At 40.6% G+C, this 17,553-nt stretch overlaps 2 protein-coding genes across 2 annotated transcripts; one reads left to right on the top strand and one right to left on the bottom strand.

Moving 5' to 3' along the window:
- Positions 1-2,564: 2,564 nt before the first annotated feature.
- Positions 2,565-11,104, top strand: AP1AR (adaptor-related protein complex 1 associated regulatory protein; the record flags this gene model as incomplete). The annotated part of the gene is made up of 9 exons (XM_009085107.1): positions 2,565-2,613; positions 3,737-3,763; positions 4,571-4,596; positions 4,958-5,054; positions 5,682-5,780; positions 7,783-7,841; positions 8,740-8,813; positions 9,523-9,651; positions 10,839-11,104. Coding segments are annotated over 9 exons (826 nt in total), but the record flags the coding sequence as incomplete, so codon positions are not given.
- Positions 11,105-15,134: 4,030 nt separating this feature from the next.
- TIFA (TRAF-interacting protein with forkhead-associated domain) lies at positions 15,135-15,695 on the bottom strand. Its single transcript, XM_009085106.1, has one exon. It carries the CDS (start codon positions 15,693-15,695, stop codon positions 15,135-15,137), a length of 561 nt encoding a protein of 186 aa, XP_009083354.1.
- Positions 15,696-17,553: the final 1,858 nt, after the last annotated feature.

Here is a 17,553-nt window from a genome sequence, read left to right as displayed (position 1 = left end):
CAAGCTGCTTCCCAGAGAAACTGCTGAAAAACCAGGGCAGTGCATGCAGAGGATACCTGCTTGTATTTTTAGCACTCTAACAGAGGGTATGGGGACATCTGAATCGCCTTGACAGCAGGCACTGAGCTATCTGGTTCTTGTGCTGTGAGAAGAACAGATAATACTTGAAAGGTTCTTCCTCCACATGTGTGTTTTGATGAGTCTTCTAGGCCAATACCCTTTTTTAGCAGCGCAGTGAGAATCCATGCATGTAGTACTCTATTAGTCCTGTCCTTACAGTGAAGCACATCTTTCTGTCTGCTGTTGCAATGTTCAACTGTCACATCCATTTCTTCAAGTCTTGCACAACCTGTGGTGGAAGCCTTGGAAATATAAAATGTACAGAAAGCTGCTGGCACATGTCTCAGGTCATCTTTGTTTTCTGGGTGTGCTGGTAGTTCACAGAACAGTGTCAGTGTGGAGTGATTGAGGTTATTTCCCTTGCACTGGGCATGAAATTGTATGGAAAGCTAAACCTTTAAAATCTGTCTTCTTTTCTAAGTTTACAAATTAAATTGCTGCCAATGTAATAATTTAGCTTATCAAGTCAATCCTGATTTTAATCACTCAGATCCCCCACCCCAACCTTAATTATTTTTAGATGCTCCAAGATTTGACTGTAAGAAATAAGCTCCTAATTAAATAATTAAGTATAGAAATTTTAATGTGTTTTAATATACTACAAGATTATAAATTGCCTTTGCTTGGAATTGTGCTTAAAATATACATACATATATATATAGAGAGATATTTATATATGGAGTGCTGAAAACTTAGTCTCTTTAATAGCTTTATATCTTTGAGGATAGATCTGACAGTCTGTACAGGGCCTGTGGCTTATCAGCTGAGCTGTTTCCTCTAGTACTTATCCAACCGAAATGTGTCTCAAGTCTGTTTTAGAAAAAAATGGAACAGTAGAGCTTAAAGGAGACTAATAAAAGCTGTAACCATTTGATCAGGTTGCTGAAATTTCAGTTGTATTGGGATGAAGTTGATGGATCTTCTGTTTCTGTCCCTGATGACCTCAAGCTTCCATGGTTGTTCTGGGATTTAAGGGGTCATACTTTGGGATAGAACTAGGTTTGCTGTGACTGAGTCCACAAGTCAGTAAGTAGCTGAAAGTGTAGCTCTTGCTGGAGGTGTCATTGCTGTTGGGCTATTTGTCATCACATTTAGGAACCTGCACTGCATTGTCTTAGCTGCAGGATCATTGTTCAGTTCTTGCAGCTAAGCTGAGTGCAGGTTGTGTTTGTGAGGCTGGAAATCATTTACCTAACACCTGGTGCTGTAAACTGGAATTACACTTGTGTTAACAACACAGATAGTCCTGGAACAATTTCCTGTTAGTGTTCTGGAACTGGATTCTTAATGGTGTTGCCTCCTGCACACTGAAATAGACACAGGGGCAGCAGTAAAATTGGTTTGAAGTGTTCATGCCAGTGTCCCAATTACACTTGCCATGTAGTGCATGAATTCAGGTGGCCTTTTCCCTCTGCTTTCATAGCAGTGAATCCCCTGGAAGCAGTTCCTTAGTGGCAGGAAAGGTTGTGCAACAAGGGAACAAGTGGGTTGTGCAACAAGTTGCCAGGGGAGATGTTCCCTGAAGTGACTTCCAAAGAAAAACGAGATCAAATAAGATAGGATGAAAATAATTGAGGCTTTGGCTGCTGTGTTGCTTTCAGTGTAGTCCAAGTAGGTGTTGGTTGCAAGCACTGAACAGTGTATTGTGCAAGTGTAGAAATCCCTGAGGCCTTGGGTTGATTCCTGATGCCACTCAGCACTTGGAACTGGAAACCCTGGTTTGGGGAACAGTTCGATGCAGTGGATGTTGTACTGCAGAGTGTTTACATTGGAATGTCCTGTTGGCTGGTGGCCAAACCTCTCTGGCTAGGTAAAAATGTGTTCAGGCAACTTAATACTGTCTTGTGGTTTGTAGAGGACAGTGCTAAGTGTTCTCTGTAAAAGGAATAATACAGGAAGAATTCTGATTGAGGGATCAAGGAGGAGACTGATTCCCTGGATAAAATTAGACTGAATATTGTTTTAGTTGATAAATATTGTCTTGACCTTTTAGTGGATGTTTTTCTCTGAGGTTTAACCTTCTACCTGTGCCAAGCTGTCAAAATGAAATATATTGTTTCACACCGATGTTGCCAAGGAAAGAGTTAAGTGCTGTGATGAGCAAAATTGCCTGGAATTATGTTTTTGGAGTAAAAATGTATTGAAGGGATTGCAGAACAGGCTATAATAGTCTGTAAATGTCAAGTCAAGCATCCTGATAAACAATTTCACCTCATGAGGCTTTCAGTCTTTTCTCCAGTTCTGCAGAGTATGTTGACATGCTTTTGCCTCTTTCTGCTGTGTTCATGATGCAGAGCTCAGATTAACATATCAATGTGTTTAGTACATGAGGATGTTATGGTTGGTTTATACTTAACATTTTAAAAGCTGTTTTAATTTCTCATTTCCCTTCTGCTATGCACTGAAGACTCTTCTGTGGTGTAACTGTAGACTTCTTTTTCCAGATCCAAGTACTTCAGAACATGTTCCACAGGAGAACACTTCACTATAGAGGTAAGTGCTGACATTTGTAGCAATCCTACCAATGCCTTTGACACTTTTTGCAGCTTATATGCACTGAAATATTCTGGATTATTCCAGGCCAAATTGCTGCTGCAGTGGGTGGCAAGAGAGTGCCTCTTATAGCCCCTCAGAACATTAATGCATCACCTCACTTTAATCTATCATTTTGGAGAGAAGTATCTGTTATCATCTGATCCTCATCACCAGAGCATTCCACAGACTGCCTGATGCATCTGTCATCTCTGCTGTGTTGGGAGTGATTTTTCCTTTGCTGCTTGTTTTACGTGCAGAATATTTAGTTCCTGGTTGCAGGATCATGCATCAGATTCCACAAAAAGAAGCTGACGAGGTCCCCTTAGAGTTTGTTGCATTTGTAGTCCACATTGTTCACTACAGAGTTGCTTTCCTGCCCTCCACATCTCACCCCTTTTTGCCAAGGGTAGTGTAAGGTTAATTTGGCTAAACTGAGATCCTTGGAATAACCTGATTTACTTTCCCTGAGTGTTCCTTAGGAAGTCCTAGACTGTTCAGATTGTCCCTGTTACTGAGAATAACATTAATTACTGTGTATAATTAATGATTTGGCTTTCAAGAAAGGGGGTTAGAGGTATATGGTGGGCAGAAATCTGTTCTGGTGCACAACTTGCAGGTGTGAGAGAGTGTTCCTGCTGCAGAAATGGGATGGGGAAGGGAAGGTTCTATCCTGCCTCCAAGCTGTAGGTCAATAAGGAGTCTTGGAGTAGGTACTGACCCCCATGTCTGATGTGCTGTAAGATTAACATACTGAGAACAGTTGGAGAATTCCCATTTGCTTTGTTTCTGTGGGTTAGCTGGATGAGCTTGTGCAGCTTAGAATGCTTTGGCTTTAAATCTGGAGTCTTCTTTTAGGAGAATCTAATGCTTAAGGACAGAAACATTGGCAAGAAGACAGGCCCTGCTCTAAAAGTAATAAATCCTCTGAAAGTAGAGGCTTTCATAAATGGCATTACAGTCCCACTTATCATTGGAGTAGTGTTTTTGAAAGGCAAATTAAATGTGCAATCATATTTCGTGCATGGCTTTAGTGACTTGTTCTATTGAATTGTAAAGATCATTTTCTTCTTTGTCTCCACAGTTTGAGAACCTTGTGGAAAGTGATGAGGTAAGGACTTTGGTCACCATGTGCAACCTGCTCATACAGCCCTTAAAAATGGTTCCAAGGTGTGCCTCTTCCTCCCCCTTTAAGTGGTGGTGTAGACTTATATCACAGGGTTGTTTTGCTATAAGTTTTCCTTGCCCTAGGAATGAGTATTTAATGCTTTGGATGAAGATCTAAGGGAAGAGATTGGTTTGGGGGAGTATGGGAAGTAACCCTTTCACTATGGACTTTGGGAAGGCAAAAAGAACAGGGAGGGAATAACAAGTGTATGTGGGAAGACTTAAAGGAGAATTTGCTCCTGCTGTAACTCTTGGATAAGACTCGGGAAGTGTCCTGTGTCTGAGAACATCAATGGATGTGGGTTCTTTGCTGAGGAAAACTTTTGGGAGTGCTCTGTCTTTACAATTAGGGGTAAACTGGCTGAGCAGTACTGGAGAAAAATAGAAGTTGGCCTTAAATAGGCCTTAAAACTTGACTCTTATGAATTTAATGCAGCTTGGTAATGGGCAGAACACACATCATGTTTCCAGTCTATTTAAAACCATGAGGACTAATAGTTTGGTTCCTGAAATACACCACTAGAACATTTATTTTCAGTTGGATGTACTTATTTGTTTTGCTTAGCCACTTCAGTGGATTGCATAACAAGATTTATTTTAAATTCCAAGTTGGATTTTTCCTCCTAATTATAAAACCAATATGTGGGAGAAACTATGATTTAAGATTGGGGTTTTTCCCCCCCATCTTAAAACTGATTTATTGATGGGATTCTTCGAAATATATGACTTTTTTTTTGTATTATTTTAACAGGGGGAAAGCCCAGGAAGCAGTCACAGGTAAGACTTGGAGATTCAGGACTTCTTCCCTGTGCTCTCCCACTGTGACTATTAAGCAGATACAAGTAAGGGATGAAAACAAGAAGATTTATACTGCAATGATCCTGACTATTCTAAGCCAACAGTTCTGTTAGCAAACAATGTTTTTAAGATATACTTTCCATAAAGACATAAAAAATGCTTTGTAAGAGTGTGGAACATTGTCCTGAGTGAACTGGAACTTTGGAATTCTGTTCTCCTGTTGGATCTGGGTTAAGGGACCAGTCAGGGAGGATTATATGGATATGTTTTAAGTGCAAATTAGGGTTTGTCATGCATGAATAATAGATGGAGCCTTTGTGTGTTTCTCCTGTGCTTTTAGACCTCTGACTGAGGAAGAAATTGCTGACTTGAAGGAAAGACACTACGACTCCATTGCTGAAAAGCAGAGAGTGGTTGACCTGAAGCTTCAGTCAGAGGTAAGTGGTTGTGATGACCAGGACAGTGTGGATAGATTTCCTTTCCAAGAAGTTAGGATCAGCCATGAACACAAGGAGAGGCCTCAAAACCACTGGGTTTTGCTCATGAGTTTTTGGAATTAATATGTCTCTGACCAGGATCTGTTCAATTTGACCCTTTTTTTAATGCAAGAATACTCTTGATCCAACTTTTCTTGTGCTCAGTTTTTCCCAGAGCTTTGCTTAAGGAAAAAAAACCCACCCCATAATTTGTTGTTTAGTGTTGCAGCAATTAATGGAATATGATGCGGGAATACAATGTGGAAATGGTGAATTATTTATCATTAAGGAGCCATGAAATATACAACTAAAAAGCTTTAAGTCTTTCACTGTGCAGTTCAGACTAAAATTCAACAAGCACTTAGAGCAATTCCCTAATAATGATGTTAACAGTAACCTCAATTTTGGGGGATGTTTGGTGGGAGGGAAGCTGATAGACACATTAAATGGGGGAAAACTGGTTTAGCTGTAGCCAATTTTATTTTATTTTGATTTTCGAGCTGCTTTTCTTTTGTTTTCTTGACTTTATTGCTAGGAAGATAGATAGGTTCTGCTTTTGTTAACCATTACTGTTTTGTTCATATACAGTTAGCCTTACAAGAGGAGAAGTTAAGACTAGAAGAGGAGGCTTTATATGCTGCACAACGTGAAGCAGCCAGGGCAGCAAAGCAGAAAAAGCTCTTGGAGGTGAGGGGAACAAGACCCCAATATGTATCAGAGCCTCTGTTCTGTTTCTGTGTGTGCAGAATTCCCTGATATCCTTTCCATCTCGGGAAACCTAAGGAGGAAATGTCTTTGGCTTGTAAATTCCAGGAGAGAAAGAGATAAATGATTGGGAAGTGCAGCTGGTTGGAGCAGCTGAACATCACCATAATTGCTTGAAACAGCTTCTGTCACTGAGGACAGAATTGGAATGAGATGTCTGATTTTAATCTATAATTAGCTGAACAGACTTCTATATGTTATATAAGTTACTGATCTTTAACATTGAGTGATCTGGGATGGTTTGCTGGTGAAAAAAGAACCTGAAATTTTATCATTTACACTTGTGAAATGTACTCTATATATTTGTGCACTTCATTGTTCTTTCTCTCTGTGGTTTGTGGTGTCCCTTCTGTGGAGTTTTCATCCAATATATATGTCTCTCAGCATAGCTGCCATTTCTCTCTCTCTCTGTCCTCTGGTGTGGGAGGGTTAATTCTTTCTGACCTTTTTGCCTGCCCTTTTTATTTCTAACCCTTTTGCTCTATATAAAACCAGCAAAAAGTAAATTTTATATGGCATTAACTGATATTTTTGTCAGAGTTTTGTACAAGAGTTTTTCTTGTCTTCCAGTATTTTTAATGTGCATTTCTTCTAGTCAGGCCCTAAGATAGAATGGATTATAGAGATGTTAATTTCCTCTCCTTGTAAAATTAGCACCACTTATCTCCTGTGCAAACAACCCCCTCAAAGCCCATAAGGATTGTAAAGATATCTGAGGAAGCATTTTTATACAGATATGCATTGATCACTTAAAGCTATTTTTGAGTACCTCACTCATCCCTTTGCTGCTGGAATGGGAAAATGACTTTTTTCCTTGGAAGTGTGGCCTCCTTAAGACCTCATTTGGCTTGCTAATGTTGCCCTACTAAATGTCAGGGTTTGGAGGAATTTAATCTCTCTGTGTGTCCTGGAACTGACAGTGTTGAGGTATTGGTGTGTGGCCTGGCAAAATGGGGAGGTAATTTCATTTGGAATTTGTATGGGGATAGGAATCTTACAGGAAAGTTGTTGCATGTGTCAGTAACTGGTTCATGTTGGTGCCAAATTTCTGTCTCTTTCTCCATGTGGACTTAAGTCTTCTCACCTACAACCACCATTACGTGATATTACAACAACTTCTACACTTCCCATGTCCTTACTGGTTTCAGTCTTGTCTTTTGAGGGATAAATCTATGAAGGCTGGAAGGGATTTTTCCCCTAGATACATCAGACTTGTCTCTAAAACCATGTCATTCAGTTTTGTCTCAATCTGTGTCATAGTTAGTGAATAATTACTGTTTTTTTCAGTGATTTACCTTTAATCTAATAGTTTAATGCTTGGATTTTATGCTCTTATATTTTTTTAAGGCAGAGAAAAGGAACTTGGGACAAGTTGTTTAAACCTTAAAACTTAAGCAGCACTCTACTTCCATGCCATTTGTTGTCCCCCTAGTAACTAAAAATAAGTATATTTATGGCTTGTCTTGTGTTTTTCATCTTGGTTTTGCCCAGTGATGCCATGAAAGCTTAAAGAGTGCATAGAGCTATGAATACTTTTTGTCCCAGCAAGGCAGCAAAGCTTTTACTGATGTAGATGAAGCACTTAGTGCTGGTGGAGACAAGTGAAGGAGATGGCAGCACTGCTTTGTGCAGGGATAAAAGGGTTTGTAGGGAGTATTTCTCTTTCAGTGGCAAAGTGGCTGTTCCTGTGCACAACAAGTCAAGCATCACCCACAAAAAAAATACCTGTGACTTAAGGAGAGAAGACAATAGAGGAGAAGACATGTGCAGTCATGACTGAGGTGGTGTCCACATGTCTAGAGATTGATGTTTGGGGTTTTTGGGGGTGTATAAAATAGGTTTGAGTGTTGAGAGCTCTTTGCTTTGAGTATGTAACTCCTTATTTCATTCAGCTTCATCAACCATTTACTTCTTTTGCTAGCAGCGTAGGCAGCAAAGGATAACACAGAGAGCACATGGTGTCAATAATGGAGAGTATCAGAGGTAAGAGAGCAGATTTTATTCCTGCTAATCCACAGCCAGGACTGTTTGTACTCCTGTTCCTCCTCTGCTAAGTTCTTCTGGTTTGCACTGGTGTTATTGGACATACAAAATTGAACCTACTCCCAGCTAATATGGATATAATCCACACACAAAATCTAGTGATTTATGTTAAAAAGGTGTTTATGTGTAGAATCTCTGCCAATATCGAAGTACTTTTATTATTCAGAGCCCTGAAACACCCCATAGAAATAGATAATTGAGTGGTTTATACAGTCTGCCTGTTTCTTCGTGTTGTTAATTTAACTGATTGTTTCATTCTAATATTAGTAATTAATTCTTTTTGCTCCCAGCTTCTGTGTTCAGTGTTGGGGGGTAAAAGCAACACAAAAATAAACCCCAGAGGAATTTATTGTGGCATGGTGGTTGAGTTTAGGAAAGCTCTGAAATCCAACAGCTGTTTTTGAATGGAAGAGAAGGAGGATAGGAGAGATTTTCAGTTAGGGAAGTGCAGGTAGAAAAGGAGATGTGAAAACTCTGAGTAGGAACCAGCCAGACTTTAGAAAAAAAGTGCTGCAGGAGCAGGGTTTGAATTCATGAGTTAACAAAGGAGTTGAAAATTAAGATCTCATCTCAAGTGATGAAGTGAGGGGAAGAGTTATTTTGGGACAGAAATTCTCAATTTTTAACTGACAATACTACCAAAAACTGAGCAGAAGCACAGACTGGGAGAGGTTGTGATGAGCAGGAGCAGAAAGGCATTTTGCAGCTCATTTTATAAAGGACTTAGCTAAAGCTTTATGTGCTTTGTAGCACAGAGCCGGGGGCAGGTGGCTTAATCTCTTTCTTGTGGCATCCTTAGAGGTTTATAAAGCTTAAAACTTGTGCATTGTTCTTCCAGCTCTGTGGCAGAGGAAGATCTTGATCCTTTCCTAAGGAATACAAAGTTCCAGTGTGAAGCATTTCGAAGTAGTAGTAAGTCTTTCTTCTCTTGAGCATGTCTTGAAGTGCTCAGTGACTGAGGAGCACAGAGTTAAACAGAAGATATTTATATATCTATACATCTATTTTTGTACAGATAAATCTGTATAAAAAAATCTGATATATTCTTCATCTGACAGGAGACAGTGGTGAACTCTTCCTGAAAAACCTGACTGTGCATTAGAGATGCAAATGTGTGTTTATAGCTTTATTAATCATCTCTTAGCAGAATAATTAGACTCACATTAATGGTTAATTTTTTTCCTAGGGGGAATTTGGATGTCTGTGCTTAAAAATTCCACTGGCAATCCAGAGGAAAACAGTTTAATAAACTTAGGGATATGAGTTTTGGCGACAGTAGATGATAATCACTAAGAAGTTAGAGGACTGATGGCAATTTTTGGAGAAATGCTGACAGTTTGGGGGGTTTTGAGGGGGAGAGGGCTGGATTTGGGGTATTTTTGTGCAAGTCTTCATACAAATCCATTTTATAGCTTACTAAATTCCTTTGTAGTTCTACTCAGACAATATCTGTTAAAACCTATTGGTTACTCTTTGAAGTGCCTTTTCCAATACTCCTGGGGTTTAAAGGTCCACGAAGCACAAGAAAAGCTTTATTTAAGCATTTAATTTTGCATATTGGACCTCAAATCAGAATGTATTTACAAATTTTAAGTACATTCTGTGGGGTTTTTTTCTGTAGGACTTTCATCTGATGCCACAGTGCTGACTCCCAACACAGAGAGCAGCTGTGACCTGATGACCAAAACCAAATCAGTGAGTGGGAACGATGACAGCACCTCCTTGGATCTGGAGTGGGAAGATGAAGAGGGTATGGATTCTGCCATTTAGCTTCATCCTGAAACTTGCAAGTTACATGTGTTGACAGTTTAACTTGGCTATTTTCAAAGGGGAAGGTGATTTGTAGCTTAATTCTGGAGGAATTTCTGGCAATGGTTAAGCTGTAAATTGCTTTTACTGAGAAAATTCCTTATTTGATCAATGTGGAAATAGCCTAATGAATTAACTGCTTTGGATCCTTCAATGCCTTTCCCTGTAATTTGTGGAACTGACCTGTAAACTCCCAAGAAAACTAATGGTAAGGAAGTGCTGCCCTCTCATGAGCCAAGAGGAACAGCCTGTACTTCCTCTTAAAGGGTGGAAGTTGGGCAGGAGTCTGACAGGATTTTGGGAAAAACCCTAAGTCCTTTTACTGGGAACTTAGATCTCCATTCCAGTGAGTATCCCAGTTATCCTCATTGCTGCTGCTGCTGTTTGTTACAGATATTTTCTGTTCTTTTCAGTAAATCTGCCAAAGTCTTGTCTTAAACCAAGTTAATTCAAAATGTTGAGCCCCTGACTCAAAAAGCTCATGGAAAAGAAGCAAAGATTCATTTTAGACAGGGCATGGCTGATTTTTCTTGCTTTAATACATTGACTTTGGACAATTTGTGTGTAGGTTAAATGTTTTGCTATATTATATTACTATATTAGATTACATTACCTTATATATTACATTATATTACAGTACATTATTTATCTAGTTTGGAAGCTCCCTAGAACATGAACATAACTATTTGAGTCTGATGAAGGGAATCATTAACCTCTTTGGTATTTTTTCCTGTGCCTCAAGAGTTTTGTTTTCCTTGCAATTTTTTACTGATAATTAGACAGTTATTCCAGATTTAAAAGGGGAGTTGATTTAGGGATGTGAGAGGAACCCACTGAATAAGCAGAGGATTTAGGATGCTCTTCTTTTTCCATCCCTGTGGTGTGAAAGGGTTTTGATACACCATGAGAAGATGTATAATTTCCAACAAGATGGGTAAGATCTCTGATGTCTTTGGGCAGTTTTCAGAGACATATTTTGCCTTACTTTGTGTGAAATCCAATGTATCTTCAGGCAAACTCAAGACCTTTCCTATACCAATGAATCCAATATTTATGCAGATTTCTAACAGAAAGGTAAAGGCAATTCCCTCAAAATCCAGTTTCTCATAACCATGTCTTCCATGCCAGGCATGAACAGGATGATCCCGATGCGGGAGCGCTCCAAAACTGAGGAGGACATCCTACGGGCGGCACTCAAGTTCAACAGCAGGAAGACAGGGAGTCATCCAGCATCAGCCTCTGATGATTCCAACGGATTGGAGTGGGAGAATGACTTTGTTAGTGCCGAGATGGATGACAATGGCAATTCCGAGTACGCCGGGTTTGTCAATCCCGTGCTGGAATTGTCCACGTCGGATGTGAGGCTGTCGGATTCTGACCACCAGGACAGATAGTGAACCTCTGGGCAAGTCCTCGTTTGTGACCAAAATGTTGGAAAGGGAAATGGAATGTACAGAGCCTTTTGCAACCTGCTTTCCCTTCTCCTTGGAAACAGAGCAGCAAGGAATGGGAATGACTTGCTGTCTGAGTCGATTCCGAATTAAGTGCAATTTTATCACCTACCTTCTAAACTTTTGGGAAAACTGGGATGGTTCTCTTGTGTATATTTCTGGATTTAATGGAAAATTACCTGCACTAATTGAAGCTTCATAGCTTGACTTATCTATATTTTAACTTGCCTTTTTTTTTCCTTGAATGATGTTTATACTGATTTTTGGTTTTAAGAGTCATCATTGGCCTAATATTTATTCTCTGAAACAATCTTATATCATTTATCTAATACTTGAATATAGAGAAAGACTTTTAAACCATTTTTATTTCCAGTCTGTGCTTTTGGACTTGCTCTTTAGCTATTTAGAGGGTTCACTTAGCTGCAAAATGAACTCCACAGGTAGGAAATGGCAGATTTTCCCTGTCAGACTTATATTTTTCCTCCCCTTGTGTGGTCCTCTTTCCATTGATTTTGTTAATTCTTGGATGGTTAACCTCAATGGACAGAGTGTAAATCATCAGGTTAGGTAGGATATTGTCTTGTATAACGTGTGCTAGGTAGAAAAACAGAAGCCAAAATACAGTATAAATTCTTCATGCGTCCAACTGGAAATCTTAACCAGTGTCTAGTGGAGAACTGGAAGGACCAAAGTGTTGGTTTTCTTTCCCCCCTGAGCACACCAACATCTGTTGCTATTGAATTATTTAGTTGTGTAATTGAACTGGACTGGAGCAGTGATGGCAAAGCATTTTGGAGCAGACTGGGGGAGGGATGTCTGCTCTGCTCTGAAGTGGGACAAACAAGAACCTAAGGCCTCAATTTCTCTGTCTGCATTTTAAAAAGCAAAGAAGTTGATGTTTTACCGGTGTGTGTAAGTTCTCTAGCCTTCCTGTGCCTCTAAACTGGACGGGTAATCCTGCCAACACAGGCTGAAATTTGTGAAGGTGTTCAGGGACTGCACATCTGCTCTGAAGTCCTGTGTGGTCTTCCCTGAGATTTCATCTAAATTAGACTTTTTCAAAGAAAAACACTTGTAGATCTCAAGCTTTCCCCAAAGCTTCAGTAAAGCCATTCTATCTATTCTATCTATTTTATGTTCTGTTTTCTGTAGCTGTGAGAAGTAATAAACCTCTATCATCATCATCACCATCATCAGAACTGGGTTTGTTGGTTAAAGCTGTGTAACTGCTTTAGATCATCTGAGCCTATATGGAATATCAGGGTGGATAGGGAACAAAAATACTGCAACACTTTGGATTAAAGAAGTACAAACAACATGGAAGAACAGATGAATCCTATGGGTAACATTCCATCTCCTCATTTCAGTTGTAGTTTTGCCACTCAAAAGGTTTTCATGTCATTGTTTACTTTTGCAATGCCTGTAATGAGCTTTAAAGATTTGTACACATCAAATGTATATTTTGGGTTTGGCATAAGCTCCTAAGATGTGACTTCTCCTGAACATTTTGTTTGTATAATGTATTCCTAAGGGAATGAAGGCAACTTCCTCATCATGTAAATAACATGTTTTTTTACCTGCTTAACTCTTTAACCTCCCCTGCACTGGTCATTGCTTTTCCTGGCCAGTGAGCATGAGGTTTCCTTGTCCTCACCATGCCTTGAGGAAGTGAATTAGCTGACAGTCCTGCTCTTGGGATGAAAGAGGAAGCTGACTCCAGCTGAAGGCTTTTTCTGTGATGGGCATGTTCTGTAGCCATGGTGAATAGCATTTTCAGAGCTCAGTGCACCACATTGAGTGTTCAGTATTTAAGAACTGGAAAGATTCTATAAACAGCTCCCATGAAACAGTACTGTAAAATGCATATCTGTACAAAATTTCAAAGTCATTAAAATTTTCAGTCAGTCTTATGTTTGGCAATGGTGTATCTGTTGCTGGGTTTGGGGCTACCATGTCAGAGACAGTGAAAGCAGTGGGTGAACTGTTATATGTTACCCCAAATTACCTGTACAACACCTAACTAAGGAAGGTTTAAAGGCATAATTAGCTGTGTCTTAAGATCCTGAATCCCAAATTCCCTTCTCCAGACCTGTTGGAAACAAGCTGCAGTAAAGGGTCAAATCAACATAGTGATAGGAGAGAATTAATTTTTTAAAGCATAATTTAGGGTTGATCCTTACCCCAGTTGTAGAAATGCTTAGTGTTTGGAAGCCATGAAATTGCTGGGGGGTTGTTTCCATTCCCAAGGTTTTCTCCTGGTTCCTGGAGGTGCCCAAAGAATGCTCTGCTTGTGAAATAAGTCTCCTGAGATTTATTTCTGCACTCTGCACTCTGAACCCTGCAGACTAGACAGGGATTTTCCTCAGGTAACTGCTGTTTGTAGATACTTCTATTTGAAATCTCAGATTGTGGTTCTCACTTTCTGTGTAGATAAGAGCCCAGAAATTGTAAGCAATTAATATGATCAGAGGTTAATGTGTCAGGGACAGGGAACAGAAACTGAATAACAACTGATGCTTAATGATACTAGGAGCAACCTGTTTTTTAAGCCTAGAGCAGTACAAAACAAGAACTTGCACGTCATCCATAAGTAATACTCCTTCCTCTCTCACACATCAGACAGATTAGTGAGTGTAATAAAGTTTTCATGCATTTTAGGAGAGCCTGATTTGATGTAAAAGCTTTTATATGTAAGAGCTTCTTTCAAGTTATATTTTATCTTGGTCTTTTCTAGCCAGTTTGTGTTTGCAGGTATTTGCCACCCTAGGTAAAGACTAGAGGAAGACTCAGGTGGTGGCTGAACTGCACATCCAGGCCAAAGACTGTAAATGTTACAACCAGAGCCTAGTTCCAAGAGTAGAAAACAAGGGAACAAGATATTTTTGGCAAGGATGAGATGAATAGACAAATCCTACCTAAGCCTCTGTTGGAGTTCCACTCCCTCTCCCATGCCTCTCTCTCTTGTGGTTGGTTACCTTAATCTCAGCTGTCCTTGCCTCACTTATAATTATGGTTTTCTTGGGATGATTAATGCTGAAATGCATCCTAAGGTTTAGGGATGAGCAGATGGGTCACTCCTATGCGTGGTCAGAGTCCTTCCAACATGTTCCAAGCAAACTAATATACTTGACACCAAAAAACTCCAAGTGACAATGAAAAACTGACCCCCTGACACAGAAAAACTTCACTGAACAACCCGGGAAATACCTGAAAGAGGATAAAATTGTGAAAGATTTAAGAAATAATCTCAAGGACTGCAGTTGTAGAAGACAGCAAATCCTTCCTAGGATGCTTTTATTACAAAAGTCATCTGGATTATATTGTATTACAAAATTTAAATGGGTTTATACTTATATACCATGATCACTGGCATGTTTTTTACATTCACAAACTGAAAGTTGTTAAGTTGCTAAAAAATATGTATTTGAATTGATTTTAAAAAACAGAAGGGAAAATTTTTGCTGCAAAGTTAGTAAAAACATAAACCCACACAGATTTTGCTGACAAACTGTTTCTAAGTTGCAAAATCCATGAAGTTACAACCTAGGCTTGCAAATACTGTTTGGAATTTCAAAGCAAAGCACAAAGTATAACAAATCCAACGAGACCTTGTGTCCCTCCTCAGCTGGGACCAAAACCCTTGTGCATGCCCTGCTTTAATGCCTGGCAAATATCCCTTCAAGTCATGTGGTCACAGTCCTGGAACTGAATCTGCTGCAATGGATTTGAGTTGTCCTCTGTCTTCCACACATCCCTGATCAGAGAGCACCTATGTCCTGGTGAAAGCAGTGGCAGGAATGTTTCTGTGGAACAAAGTATGTTCTGGAATGCCCATGCTGAAAAGACCAAGACTGATGTGCAGTGGTGAGAAGGACTAAGAAGAGTGGACTGAGGTGATAACCCTTCATGCTGGGAGTTGTGTTAACTCCATCCCAGCTGAAACCAGCACAGCAGGCTTCAAAATCCAACCCTGCTAGCATGGCTCATTTTCATCAATCTCCATAGGCTTTTTGCCTTGGGAAAGATAAAAGGAAGAAATGCCATTCTCTGGCACAGGCTGCAGGGATGGCAGGCATCTTTCTTGCAGGATTGGTGCTGCAGCCAGGTGGAAGTGTGTCTCAAAATAATCCATAGATTCCCCTTCCTGGATCTCTGCTAGGATCTGGTATTCCCCAAAGCAAATTATGCACTTCCACGGGAGGTCTATTTTGTTGAGGTAACCCAGTTCTGTTTGGTTCACAGTCAGCTTTGTTTTCTTGCTCATGTTCTTGATCTCAAAGCCACATTCTGAGCTGTTGAGCTTCCTGTAGAACTGCAAGGAGAACTGGATCCGGGAGACACGAGAATCCCTCAAAATGTAACGGCAGTCGCTGGAGTCGCGGCCAAACGTGGCTGTTTCGTGTGCCTTCACCTGCTCTCGCTTATGGAGGTTCAAGCAGCAAAACATCATCTTCTCATTCTGGCAAGGGTGGTAGAAAGTCATGTGGAGGCATGTTACAGTCTCTTCTGTTTCAGCTTCTTCAAACGAGGTCATGATGAAAGGAATCCTCAGAACGAGAAAGGGGGAAAATCACAGTGTGAAATCTCTGGGGAACCAAACAAATTGGGTTCGGTGTGTGGCATTAAGATAATTCTGTGACTAGAATGTATCAGTGACTTTTAAACACATTGTTTATAGGTAGTAACATTCCAGATGTGTATAAACCATTTCTTTACCTCTTGGCTCAGAATTTACCTCATGCATGGAACAAAATGCAGTTTACAAGTGACTGCTGTGACAGTATGTAGTGAATGCTACAGCCTGGAGTAGCAGGAGGAATTGTCACCAACTCCAGGTATTTCCCCCTTGCCTGCTGGAGAAATTCACCTATTTACTGCAGAAGTAAACTAGGCACTAGAAATAAATAACTTGGATTGAGTTTTGGTGATTTTGTGTTGTGGTTTGTTTTTTTTTAAGCTCCTCATATGCAGCACAGAGATATTTATGAGTTAAGTCCTGCTTCAAAGTCTGAGTGATTGTAATGCATCCTAATGAAGTCTAAGGCACTGATCTAGTCCTCCATAAATGTTTTCCTGCACCGAAACTGAGTCTGAAGAAATAAAAGACTCGGTACTTAAAGCAGGAGCCAGAGAATGAGTTCCAAGTTACTCACCAGAGAAACATCTGAGTAGCAATTTAACTGGAATCACACAGTGCAGATGTTTGTCATATTTCTCCCTCTCTATTGCATTAAGTTCCCAACGTGTCTCACACAGATCTCAAGCTCTCTCAACAGCTCCATTCAGTGCTTACAATTCCATCTGTTTTCCTTTATGAGTAGGTGAATCATCACCGCAACTAAGTGATGATTGTGTTTTGTGATGGTGAAGTTGACTCGTGTTTTTTAAGGCTCATTTACACCACGGTACATAAACACTAAGCACAGTGAGTGGTGATGCATCGGTGCATCATTTTCTGCGTGCAACCTCTTTCTAACCTCAAACATGAACCCAGCAGCAGTTCTGACATGGCAGCTCAGCTACCTCAGCTTGCTTAATATAGGCTTAATATAGCAGTGCTGCCACTAAGCTTAAAATGATTAGAAGAACAGCAAATTTGCAGCAGAGCTCACTAAAACAAACTAGGAAATATCATCTGCGCTCCTGGCAGGAGCACAGAGAGAGACACCCTGATGGCAAATTATTCCTTTGCCATCTGGGAGACAAGCTGTGGTGGCACCAGGATCCATCCCTCCTTCCAGTAGATTCCTCAGCTCCAGGGGAGCTGGAAGCAGCTCTGCCAGCAAGATGGGCTGTGTCCTTTCCTGTTTTGCACCACTAAGGGGATATCACATGAGGTCATCTTTGAGAAAAGGAGAAACCCATCAAGTGCTTTCACTTAGATAAGTCCACGGAGATAGTTCTGACTGGAGACTTTTGTTCATGTGTTAATGAATATTACAAATGGCTGTGCTTATGAATTAGGGGAGAACAGCCACTAATTGTTTGGTGGCTGATGAAGCTGGGTCTGGGCAGCTCCCACAGCCCCCACTATCAATCCATGACCTCCTCAGGCATCCCCAGCGCTTAAGGGTTGATCGAGGCTGAACATACTGTTGTGTAAATGCTGAGGGAGTTTCTATTTACAGCAGAGTATTGCAGAGGAGAAGGGAACTTTCCCTCGTCAAACGCAGACTTCTCCCGCAGCTCTACAGCAGTTACTGCCCGTCCCTCCATTTGAACCAAACAAACCGCGATCCCATTCCATCCTCTCCATGGCGAGCGTCACTCGTGGGGCTCCCCAACTCCTCGAGGGGCTTGGTGCCACCTCCCCAGCCGGGAGCCGAGCGCTCCGGCCCGACCCCGTGCCCGGGGTCCCATCCTGCCCTTTGCCCACACCTCCTCACCTGCCG

The sequence above is a fragment of the Acanthisitta chloris genome, unplaced genomic scaffold (genome assembly GCF_000695815.1).
Source record: "Acanthisitta chloris isolate BGI_N310 unplaced genomic scaffold, ASM69581v1 Scaffold45681, whole genome shotgun sequence".
NCBI lineage: Eukaryota > Metazoa > Chordata > Aves > Passeriformes > Acanthisittidae > Acanthisitta > Acanthisitta chloris.
This window is presented reverse-complemented; position numbering and strand designations above follow the sequence as displayed.